The sequence below is a fragment of the Myodes glareolus genome, chromosome 10 (assembly GCF_982192425.1).
Source record: "Myodes glareolus chromosome 10, mMyoGla1.1, whole genome shotgun sequence".
In the NCBI taxonomy this organism is placed as follows: Eukaryota; Metazoa; Chordata; class Mammalia; order Rodentia; family Cricetidae; genus Myodes; species Myodes glareolus.
Genome location: NC_142035.1, coordinates 11,919,475 through 11,931,678, shown reverse-complemented (window position 1 = coordinate 11,931,678; position 12,204 = coordinate 11,919,475). Strand labels below are relative to the sequence as shown.

Below are 12,204 nucleotides of genomic sequence, written 5' to 3'. Positions count from 1 at the left end.
CTGTGTGGTGGGCTGGAGGTCGGAGACAGGGGGATTCCCCTGAGTATGGTGGGCTGAGAATTGGAGATAGGGGGATCCCTCAGGCTCTCTGGCTAGCCAGACTAGCCTAAAATAATAGATAAGCTGGAGCTCCCAGTGAGAGAGCCTGTCTCATAAAACAAGGTAGATGTCTCCTGAGGAGTGTTATTTGAGGCTGACTTTTGACCTCCAAAAACACAGGTGTAACCTTCTCCCCCCCACACACACACACTAAAGGACTTTTATAACTCAATCACGCTAAGTCAAGGAGCTTGATTTTAAAACTGAAAAAAGGGAGCTGGTAAAAACATTTGCTGCCAAGCCTGGCGACCTGAGTGAGCTCCCTGGGGCCCACCTGGTGGAGGAAGAGCGCCAACTCAGGGAAGTTGTCCTCTGCCACTACACAAGGATCATGTCACACACACACCCCACATACACGCATAAAGTTTGTTAAATAAAAGAATAGGATAATTTTACCTGAGCAGAGGGTCCAAGTGTGACAGACTCCGCCTCCCCAGTGTTAGGGAGGTGCGAAGCCACAGACAGAGGTGGGCTCATCTGGATGGCAACTGCACACAAGCAAAAAGAGCCAGTGCACAGATGGTCCGGGGGTGTACACCTGGAACCCCAGCGCTGGAGAGGCTGAGGCAGGAGACTATCTAGCTTGAAACTTTTTGTTTTTTAAAGTGGGATAGTCCTGGTGGCATACATCTGTGATTGCAGCACTCGGGAGGCAGAGGCAGCCAGATCTCCGAGTCTGAGGCCAGCCTGGTCTAAGAGTGAGTTCCAGTTCCAGGACAGCCAGGGCTACACAGAGAGAGCCTGTCTCAAGAAACAAAAGTGGAAAGTTGGTATGGGTGTCATGAAGATGAAGTTAGAATCCTTTCGCTTTGTTGGCGGGATGGAGAAGGAGTGATAGAGCGGGCACAGAAACAGCTTCTTAAAAACTTCACCATGAATAAGCCAGACCCAAAAAGAGGAACACGGTATGTATTCACTCATAAGTGGATTCTAGCCATAATTAAAGGTCTTTGAGCCTATTATTCGTGATCCTAGAGAAGCTGGATAGGGGGGGTAACCTGAAGAAAATCCAGGTAGTTTTCCTCCTGGAGATTGGAAATAGACAAGAGTCCCAGGTAACCTCGGGTGCTTGGGGGGGGGGTGGGAGGGTTGCTGGAAGGGGAGAGGGTTAGAGAGAAGGGAGCAGGGGAGGAATGGGGAATGCTCAGGGGACTGGGAGGGGGGGAGGGAGGAAGGATAGATATGGGATCAGGGAAGAATATATCTCAACTAAGAAAGTCAGTTTAGGGTTTACTAGAGACTTGATTATAAATGGGATCCCAGGTCCAAGGAGAGATCCCCAGATTGTTCTCTGGATAGAGGAGAGGGTGCCTGAACTGGCCTTGGCCCATAACCATACTGATGAATATTTTACTTATCACCATAGATCCTTCAGCTGGCGATGGATGGAGATGGAGACGGAGACCCACATTGGATCACTGGACTTAACTCCCTAAGTCCAAACGAGAAGCAGAAGGAAAGAGAATGTGAGCAAGGAAGGCAAGATCAGAGGGAACCTTCATCCGACGATGGATGGCGATACAGACGGAGACCCACATTGGACCGGACTGAGTCCCCAAAGGTCCAAACGAGGAGCAGAAGGAGGAAAAACATGAAAAAGAAAATCAGGACCGCGAGGGGTGCAATCACCCACTGATACAAGGGGACTGATCTAATGAGAGTTCACCAAGGCCAGTTGTCTGGGACTGAGCGAGCACGTAATCCAGCCAAATTCTCTGATTGAGGTCGGATTCTCTGAATGTGGCTGGCCCGGAGTCTTTCTGAAAAGCCATTGACAATGACACTGGGACTTGTTTCCTCTGCATATACTGGATTTTTGGGATCCAGTCTGTTTGGATGCTCACCTTCCTGGACCTGGAGGGAGGGGGGAGGAGCTTGAACTACCCACAGGGCGGGAGACCCTGACTGCTATTGGGGATGGAGAGGGAGGAGGGGAGGGAGTGGGGGGAATGGGAGGGTGTTGGGAGGAGGGGCAGAAATGGAGACTTTTGTATTTTAATAAACTTTGATGAAAAAAAAAATAAATGAACTGAAAGAAAAAAAAAAACTTCACCATGAAGCTAGGGAGCCGGCGCCATGGGGAAAACCACACAAACAACGGTTAGCACCCACGTGAATGCAACAACGGTTAGCACCCACGTGAATGCCGGGCGTCGGGGCACACCCATGATCCCAGTGACTGGGAAGCAGGGAGACACCCATAGCTCACAGGCTGTCTGGCTTGATCCAGAGACTAGGAGGACCACCACACGTGTGCTGTCACACCCAAACTCACACATGCAAGTATGCCTGTGCACACACACACGTGAAGGCGGGGCAATAACGGATCCTCTTCTGGGTACAGACTGGAAAGAACTGAAAGTCAGATTCACAGCTTTGCACCTTCATTCCCAGCAGCCAAGGGGTGAGGGCACCGATGTGTCCATCAACAGAGGATGCTGGAAATGGAGTGCAGGCTATCCACAGGGAGGAACAGCATTCAGTCTTAAAAGGAAAGAAGCCACGACAGGCTACGGTGCAGATAAACCCTGAGGACATTATGCTACACAAAAGAAGTCAGGCGCCAAGGACAAGCGATGTATGAAGCCTGTATATAGCTTCCTGTAAGAATCAAATTCACAGACAAGAAGTCCAGGTGTGTTACCAGGGGTGGGGGTGGGGTGGGAGCTGTCTCAACTGGACGGTGGCTCAGTTGTGGTAATGGACATTTCTGAGGCTGGCTGCATCGCAACTGGAGTGCACCAAACTGCACACTAGAAAACGGAGAAGGTGGAAAACATTCTATTACGTGAATTTTACAAAATATTATTTTGAAAAATAAAATTTTGGCAAATTTTAAAAATCACCTCGGGCATATTCCCATCATGGGCCCTGGTCACCAGAGCTCCAAAGACCCCAGGATCCCGTCATTTTCCAATCCCAGGAAGGCGAGGAGCTTCTAGGGCACCCATAACCTGGAAGTCCAGAGTGTGGGACTGAATCCAGAACACACCCCAGCCTGGAGGAGACGCTCACATGACAACATTTATGTCACTAACAGAAACACATGAGAACTGGCATTTTGGACATTCATCTGTGGATTCTGGCTCCTGCCCTTCCCCCAACTTGGAACTGGAGTGGCCTTCCTATTTATTACAAGTCCTACCTCATCACACCTAAGTCTACCAGAGACATCCAAAGCAAGAACGCCCACCTAGGGAGAAGACAGGAATTCCTCTGTGTAGATTATTTTATAGATAACAGTTAATGCCCCTCTTGTGTTTCTGGGACCATGTGGTCTACCAAGTGCCCTTTGGGGACAGAGCCAGGACCACTCCCTAGTGGGGCAGAAAATGTTGGACACCTTTCTTCTCTCCTAGCACTTCCCAGCAAGAAAAGTGGCTTGGGGCGGGCATCCCTGGGACTCCTCGGTACTACTGAAAGTCATTCCCACTGCCCAAGACAGAATCAGCTGTTAGAGTGTCCTGGGTGGGCTCTGTCTAAGCCTCCCATTTGCTGTGCGGCTCTGGGCCAGCCACTCCACCTCACTGGACTTCAGTTTCCACAGCTGTAAGAGAAGAACAGATCAATGAGGCTGTTGGGGCCCCCTTGGTGTGTTTGTACAGGGGTACGTGTGTGCTGCCGTGTGTGTGTATGTGTGTGTGTGTAGGTCAGAGGGTGACCTCGGGTGCCGTTTCACCTTGCTTGACATCAGATCTCTCTGTTATTTACCACCATGCACGCCAGGCTGGCTGCCCACCAGCTTCTGGTAATTTTCCTGCCCCCCCCATCCCATCTTGCCTTTGAAGCAGTGGGGTACAGTTGTGTGGTCTGGGCCTGGCTTTATGTAGGTTCTAATGATTTGTACTTGGGTCTTTACACTTGCACCTCACCCACAGAGACCTCTTCCTCAGCCCCATGTAATGCCCTTAGCACTGGGTCAGCACCAACAGGGATGACCACCACCGGCACTGCTATTCCTATTTTAACCCAAGACATGAAGGCAAAACTCAGCGTGTGCAGCCAGCCTGGGATCGTGCTGCCGAGACCACCTCAGCAAGGGGGTCTGTTGTGAGATGTCCATCTAACCCACAGCACAACCCAGGACATCCCAAGTGAGATTCCCAGTGACCAAGCTTTGGGTAGTTCTTCCCGAATTGAATCTTAGGCACAAGTGGTGAGATGTGGAAGGTGACCACCTCCCGAAAAGTGGCGAGCAAGCAAAACACCCCCTGGGACCCAGGGCCTTGGTTCCATCCTGAAGAGGAGCCGAGAACCAGCCTGGAGCAAGACAGCTGCAATAGCATTGTTCTGCCCTTCCAACAGTCAGTGGCTGAGGGTAGTTGTTGCTGGGGTGCTGTGTCCCTGACTTTGTCGGGCCAGTGGCCAGAGGACAAAAGCTTGCAGACTTGCAGCATGCATGTGGCATTCACTCAGAATTATTTTGAAAGGGGTTTATTTATCCCACAGTAAGACCTTAAACCCTCCAGGCCCTAGGGCTCCCTGTGTGCCCCTTATGTAGGTGAACTTTGACTTCTGGGGTCAATTATGTTGTGGATCTCACATGGCTATCACCTGAAGGAACCATAAAACTTTGCCCCAAATCACATAGCTAAGAGGGTGAGGAGTCAGGCAGCCCAGCTCCGCAAACAGGTTTCCGTCCAAGTCACAGGTCTACTGAGTATGGGGAGGAGCAGCGGGGGCCACGGAGCTGGGCTTGGAGTAAGTGCCTAAGCGTGAGTGTTTTTCCCCTACTCCCGCGCTCCCTTGACCAGCACTCTGACTTCCTAAGGGCCCTTCTTCCAATTTCCAGGCCTGTCACCCCTCCCCTGGAGTGAGGACCAGAGATCCTGGATCACAGATGAGGCAGCAAAGACCTGGGAATGGCCCCAATCTTGGTGTGCCAAAGGAGCATTCCAGCCCCTGGGCACCTCTTTCCCCAGTGAGGAGCCTGGACTCGTCAAGCACGACTTCAGTGCTGTTCACGTATGATCATATTTCACCGTCCGATGGCCCCAAGGGGCGGGTTTATAGCCCTCTCATTTACACAGTGGGAAGCAAGGCTAGGAAAGGTCCAGAGTCCACAGCCAGGAGAAGGCAGGACTCACATCCAGTTCTAGAACAGAACCTCCGGCTGGGATTCTGGGTCTCTGGGGAAGCGATCCCTGTAAGTCAAACAGGCCTCTGGCATGCCACCTGGCTCAGCTGGGCTGCACAGAGCACAGAGGCCCTGGGCTCCTAGTGGCTCCTCACACAAATCCTTCCAGCTCAAGTGGGGAGCTGCAACCTCATCAAGATACCTCCAGCACCACAACAGGACATGTAGCTAGAAAGGGGGACTCTGAGGGACTGCCAGTAACTGGTGTGGCCATTCGCCAAGTGCTGCCTCACACATAGACCGATCCCATTCTGGACCTGCATGGCAACCTCCTCCTAATTCCCATTTCCTCCACAGGACTCCTGGAGCAAAGGGGTTCACCCACAAATTAGTCCTCAGACATGATGAAAAAGAAACCCACGTGTACTGCACCCCAGTCAGCAGGGACAAAATTCTAGCCTGTCCCCAGCTAAAGGCCAGTCCCCTATTTGATATAATAGAATCGCATTTATCTCTCTTATGTTATGTGTGTGTATATATGTGCAGGTGAATGTGGGGTGTGTGTGTGTGTGGAGGACAGAAGACAGACAAGCCATTCCTCAATCACTCACCACTTTGGGTTTTGAAACAGGGTCTCTCACTAGGACCTACGGCTGGCCAGTTAAGAGGGATCCTCCTGTCTCCACTTCCTAGGTACTGAAATTACAACCATGAGTCACCATGCTTGACTTTTTTACATGGGTGCTGGGATCGAACTCAGGTCCTCATGCTGGTGAGCCAAACACTTCACCAATTAACATATCTTCCGGCCTCCGGATTTTACCCTTATAATTACTTTCTTTTTCGTTTTTTCTTTTTGGTTTTTCATCACAGAGTTTCTCTGTGTAACAGTCCTGGCTATCCTGGAACTTGCTCTGTAGACCAGGCTGGCCTCGAACTCACAGAGATCACCTGCCTCTGCCTCCTGAGTGCTGGGATTAAAGACTTCTGCCACCAATCACTCCCAGCTTTACCCTTATAATTTCTATTCTCAAACGACACTCACATCTGAAATCCCTTGACTCATTAGAATATACCCAAGGGTAGATGTGGCCACTGTCCCCATTGGGTAGACAAAACCGACTCAGATGGTATAACTGGTTCATCCAAGCTTGAGAAGAATCTGGGTCTAGACCTTGATGTCATTTGAATGAGAGTGGCCCCCATAGGCTCAAACATTCAAATGTTTGGCCCCCAGTTGGTGGAAGTATTTGGGAAGGATTAGGAGGCGTGGCCTTCTTGGAGGAGGTGTGTCACTGGGGGAGGGGTTAGAGGTTTCCAAAGCTCAGGCCAAGCCCAGTCTGCTCGCAGATCTCAGCTATGCCTACCTGCTGCCACGCTCCCTGCTATGATGGTCACGGCCTAACCTTCTGAAGCTGGAAACAAACCCCAAATTAAATGCTTTCTTTTAAAATTAGCTACAGCAATTAAGACATGACTCCACCATTTCCACTCCTTTAACACACGGTTACCAATCCTTTTAGCCTAGGTGAAGCAAGTCACTCCACAGAGTCTGTTTCCTATACTGGGAAAATCTTGTTTTCACTTGTCAAACACACGCCCTGAACCATCTGAAAACCCCAGCCACTTGCTTTCCCAGATTCCCTTACCCTAAAATATAAGTATATGACCAATGGCCAACACTGTTAAAACCATCTGCTAGGGTACTCCTGGGAGAGGCTGTCCTCAAAGGAAAACACAATTGAGCAGAGTTTGGTGCACAGGAGAAAATCCCCCTCTTTGCAGGGTAGACAGCACTGTGCCTACATTTGAGGGCTGAGACGTGACAGTCACCTTCTGATATGAGGCGTCAAGCGTAAGTACCAAGTCCTTTGCGGGGTCTAGAGAAGCAGAGAGACGGACAGAATCTTGAATCCTGGGCTGGCGAGAAGGTGCAGTGGAGGACTGCGCTTACCACCAGGCCGGATGACCAGAGTTCAATTCCCAGGACCCACATGGTAGAAGGAGAGAACCAATGTCCACCTCCCACAGTGGTTCCCTCCACAACAGTATTATTGCATGCACACACAGACACACACAAAATAAATAATAAATAAATAAATGTAACAAAGTACACATAGTTCAAAGCAACAACATTTAGAATCAGCAAGATGGCTCAGCAGGTAAGGACTCTTTGCACCAAGCCTGAGTCACATGGTGGAAGGAGAGAACTGAACTCCCCCCCCACCACCACCAAACTGGCCTCCATACATGCTCTCACACACATACAAAGCAACAAATAAATGTAATTAAACACACACACACACACGCACACACATGCCCACACACAATCTAGAATCCTGGCAGGATTACCGAACCATCAACTCAATCCAAACCTCTGCTGTCCTGGAGTGGCAAGAGACAACGTGACGTGACACATCTTCCTCCTTACTGAAGCTGCTTGGAGTTTTCTGCTTTGTCACTTACAACCCAGAGAAGCCCTAGTGGGCACCCCACTGCCCAGGAAGGCTGCAGAAGAAATGTCTGGATCACACCAGCTACAGAGACCACTGATCTGTGCCCAGCGCAATAAACACTCTGGCAATTTGGACGCTGTCTTGGAGCTGTAATCCAGAGACTCTGGCCTCACACATTAGCTCGCCTCACACCCCACGGAGAAGCCTGAGACTGTTCCAGGAGAGCAGAGCCTCAGAGGAGGCCATGCCAGTGCCGCCTCCCTGACAGGGCTGACCCTACCTCCCAAACAGACTAATGGGTTTGTTCTTCATTCCCCTGATGGAGCATCCGGGTCCCTTACTTGGCAGGACAGCCCATCAATTATTCACTGCATCGGCTCAGTCTCCCCAGGACGCTATCAAGAGGAAAGTGATTGCTACCCACCCTGCCCAGAGAAAGGACACAGCAGCTCAGCATGGATAACAACAGTGCCCTCCCACTAGTGCTGAGCAGTGAGGACCTGGCTGGTCCTACAGCCTGGGTCGGTCCTTTCTCCGGACTATGGGGAGGCGTCCATTCTGCACCTCACAGACGCCTTGAGATGACCACACATTTGACCCTCAGCCTCTGTGTTTTCTGAGGGTCCTCCCCTCCCCCAAGCCTCGTGGTGCTGACAGGCTTAGCTTTGGAGCTTGTCAGATGGAGCGGGCCAGGTGCAGGTGATAGAGAGAGCAGAGATGCTGGAAACTGAGCCACAGGGAGGCTGTGAGAAAGAACTGGCTGACAGGACCCAGGACCCTGAGATAGTCAGTGTCTGATTGCTTGTTTGATATATCCACCCATCCATCCACCAATCCATCCATCCACCTCTCCATTCACCAATCTATCCATCCACTAATCTATAAATCCATCCACCCATCCATCATCTATCCACCCATTCACATACCCATCTACCTGTCCACCATCCACACATCCATCTACCTATCTATCCACCAATCCATCCATTACCCACCCATCCATCCACCTATCCATTCATTCACTTACCCATCCATCTACCAATCCATGCACCCATTCATCCACCCACCAATTCATCGAATTATCCACCCACCAATCCACCAATCCATCCATCCATCCATCCATCCATCCATCCATCCATCCATCCATCCACACACCCCCTGAAGCTCTCTGAACCAGGCATTGTGATGCATGCTGGGAACACAGCAGTGCGTATGATACATCCTTATGGGTGTGGAACAGAAACATGTGGACCAAATACCATTTCAAATAGTATTTAAAGCTCATGCAGGAAGGATACTGCATGAGTACGGGGAGGAGACAGGAGTCAAGGGGGTCTCCTGGGGAAAACAGTGGGGTAGAGACCATGGACATGGAGAGAAGGGGCCTGTGGAACAATCTGGGCAAATGGCAGCCGCCAGAAAAGTAAGTGCAAAAGGTCCTGGGGCAGAACAGTAAGGAAGTCAGCGGGACTGGGACCACACGAACCAGAAGAGAACAGGGAGGTGAGCCCAAAGAGCTCCAAGGGCCAGAATCTAGACCTCAGGCGCATGGTGGCATGTGGATTTCATGCTGAATGTGACAGAAACCTCCGTGGGTTTCAATAGATGAATAATGCAATCTGACTTGCACCTTGGGCTGCTGGGGAAAAGATTGTGGGAAGCAAAGCGAGAGAAGGCTCCAGGGAGGCATTTGTGGCCCCCAGTCAGCACAGAAAGAATGGGGTGTTCCAAATGTCACTAGGGGACACATTTCTGGCTACTTCTAGATGTGTGCTTTGTGACCTTAGGCAAATGACTTCACCTCTCTGGGCCTTGTATTTGTCAGGTATTGGATCCGTGGCTGTCTAGGGTTTCTATACTGACAGCCAGTGAACCTTCTCATTTCATCTCTGGCTGCAGAAACTGCCAGAGTGTGAGCTGACAGCCCAGCCTGGGATTGCAGTGAGGTCTTGATGCTGTCCGGGTAAGCCGACCAAGGGGAGAAAGAGGAGAGACTGCTCATTCCCGCACGTTGCCTCTTGCGAGACTTCGCCTGTGCCCTGCAGCCAGAGGCCAATTCAAACACGGTCCTTTGCCTGTTTCTTCTCAGGGAGGGCAAATCCCCACTTCCTGTCCCTGGATCTAGGGTCTTAAGGATGGAGTAGGTGAGGAAGGAGGGGCCTGCCGGGGCCTCAATGGGCTGAGCAGTGGGGGAACCTGTGTCAGGCCTAGAAATAGCAAAATAAGTCTGTTGATCCTAAGCCGGCTAAGGCTTCCATCTTAGAGGGAGGCTTTCCGGACACGGAAACTGGGGGAGGATTATGGTCAGAATCTTCCAGGAGGAAGACCAGGGGCCTCTACATCCTCAGAGCCCAGTAGGGAAAGAAAATGATTGTGGGCTCTTCCTCTCATCCCAGCAGACAGCCCTTCCTGTGTCTACTGCAGCCTTCTGGAGCAAGTCAGTTCTCTGGAAATAACCCCAGAGTTCCCTCAGAGAAGGGACCAGTGAGGGGCCGGACAGCTGAGTTACCAAGACTCTACACTGAGAGGCCAGGCTGGCCAAGAGCCAGGCCTTGCTACTAAACTATGGCTGGCCGAACAGACAATTTCAGCCGCTTGCCTCTGGTCCTCTTGCCTAGGCTCGGCTCTCAGAGACATTCTAGTCTCTTTCTGAACTTGATCTCTCTGGATTCCCACACATCTCTTTTCTGGGCCCCTTCCCAACCTCCCTTGCAGCCCTGAACACACTGCGCTGTCATTTACTCCTGGCACCCAACACGCAGGCCACGTGAGGCAGCCCTCACCCTCCAGACACTCCCTGGTGCCTGCCTGACTCAGAGGAATAGCACCTGCCCAGCTCCTCACCCCAAGCCCCTCCTGGCCCCCCAAGGCTTTGCCCAGCAGCCCACCCTGAGTGATCTCATTCACTCCTGCCTCATTCTCTCGGCTTATACTCTGCTTTGATTCGGAAATCCATATCCTCCAACAGCCACCGAAACTGCACCACACTGCAAGTCCATAAACAAGAAACCAGGAAGGGCCGCTCACACACAGTCTGAGCCTTTGGGCAGGCCTGTCCTCGCCACTAGCCTTCCCCGTCTTCTGTCATCTCTTAAAATACCCACGTGTGCCTCAGCCTCCACCAAGCATGCCTGTGGGATGCATTTATACCCTTCCTTAATGGCGGAGTGGGGTTATAGTACGACTGGATACCACAGTGGCAGGGCTAACTGCTCTGGCCTGGACTTAGGGCCTACAGGCAGGACACCAGACTCTACTCAGCAAAGCCAGCCAGTGCTCTCACTGCAGTTGTAGCATCTTAGAGTCTTATAAACCCATCTCCATCCAACAAAGTGGGGGTACACAGCACTGAATCATCCAAGGGGGGTGTCTTATGACACATGGGAAGGGTACAAGAGTGGTGGCCCTCGGAGAACTTGCTTGGAGTCCCTGCCTTTTACTAGTTCTCATCGTGAGGAGTCGGGAGCCGCGACGTAGGCCTCCAGCAGGGGAGCAGATCCCAGACTCACCTTGGCGGCCACCGAGGAGTTGGGCTTCTCCAGGAGGTCCCAGAGTTTCTTCCTCTTCTCGGCGCAGCACGTGTTGTCGAATTCCTCGCCCTCCCGCTCCCGCAGAGTCTCAGCCTCGCGCTTCAGCTCCTCGTTCATCTGCTCCTTCTTCTGGTGGTAGCGGGCCTGACAGCAGGACTCCAGGTAGATCTCATCGATGCCCCAGTAGTCCAGCTCCTGGCTGAAGCTCAGCGCGCACATCTCCTCCATCATGTGCAGGCGGCCCGTGCGGTAGAAATTGAGAATGGAGGTAAAGGCGCCCGGGTGGCGGTCGAAGAAGTACTCATTGTCCTCAAGGCTGTAGTCGTCGCACACCTGGAGCAGAGAGTCGTGCGTGTTGCAGTCCCGGAGCTTGCCCAGCCGCGTGCGGGGCAGGCGGTCCAGAGTGCGCCACAGCACCTCGTGCGCCAGGCCCCCGACGTTGAGGCGCACCCGGCGTGAGCACGCCTTGCTGCGTACGATCTCCATGGGCTCGGGCGGCAGCGAGCTGGTGGAGCGCGAGCCATGCTTCGTCATGCCCGCCGGCATCGCTGGTCCGGCCGTCCCCGCCCCCCCTGCCCCCCCAGGCCGCTGTCACTCGACGGCAAGGCCCGCTGCCGCGGGGGCGGGGGGCGGGGAGCGCTGCGGGCCGCTGCGGTGCAGGGGTACGCGAGGGCGGGCGTCACGGCTGCCGTCTCACCTCCATCCCGACGGCTGCGAGGCAGAAAGCGAAAGCGGACACAGGTCAGCGAACGTGCTGCGAGGTTCCTCCCCCAGGGTCCCTACCGGCCTTGACCTTCCCGAGACTTAAGCGGCTCAGAGGGGGGTGCGGGGGGGGGGAGGGCTGATGGCCGCTGTCCCTCCCGCCGGTGCTGAAGTCAGCCCCACCCCAGGACGGAAGGAGGGGTGGCTCTCCCGGTGGGAGAGGCCCCCAGGAGGCGCCCAGGAAGCCCCACCCCCGCCCTGGCGCAATCCGGCCGCCCGGGGCGCTGTCCGCCCCGTCGAGTGCTGAAACTCCCTGCTCTGCGGGTCTTGGGATGGAAAGCCC

At 52.9% G+C, this 12,204-nt stretch overlaps 1 protein-coding gene across 1 annotated transcript in view; it reads right to left on the bottom strand.

Annotated features, from left to right (window-relative positions):
• Kcnb1 (potassium voltage-gated channel subfamily B member 1) overlaps positions 1–11,810 on the bottom strand; it is a 90,567-nt gene extending 78,757 nt beyond the window's left edge. The window contains exon 1 of the mRNA XM_085696999.2: positions 11,139–11,810. Within this exon, the coding sequence (XP_085553125.2) occupies positions 11,139–11,705 (567 nt within the window). The 5' untranslated portion in view covers positions 11,706–11,810. The remainder of the gene's footprint in view (positions 1–11,138) is intronic.
• Positions 11,811–12,204: the final 394 nt, after the last annotated feature.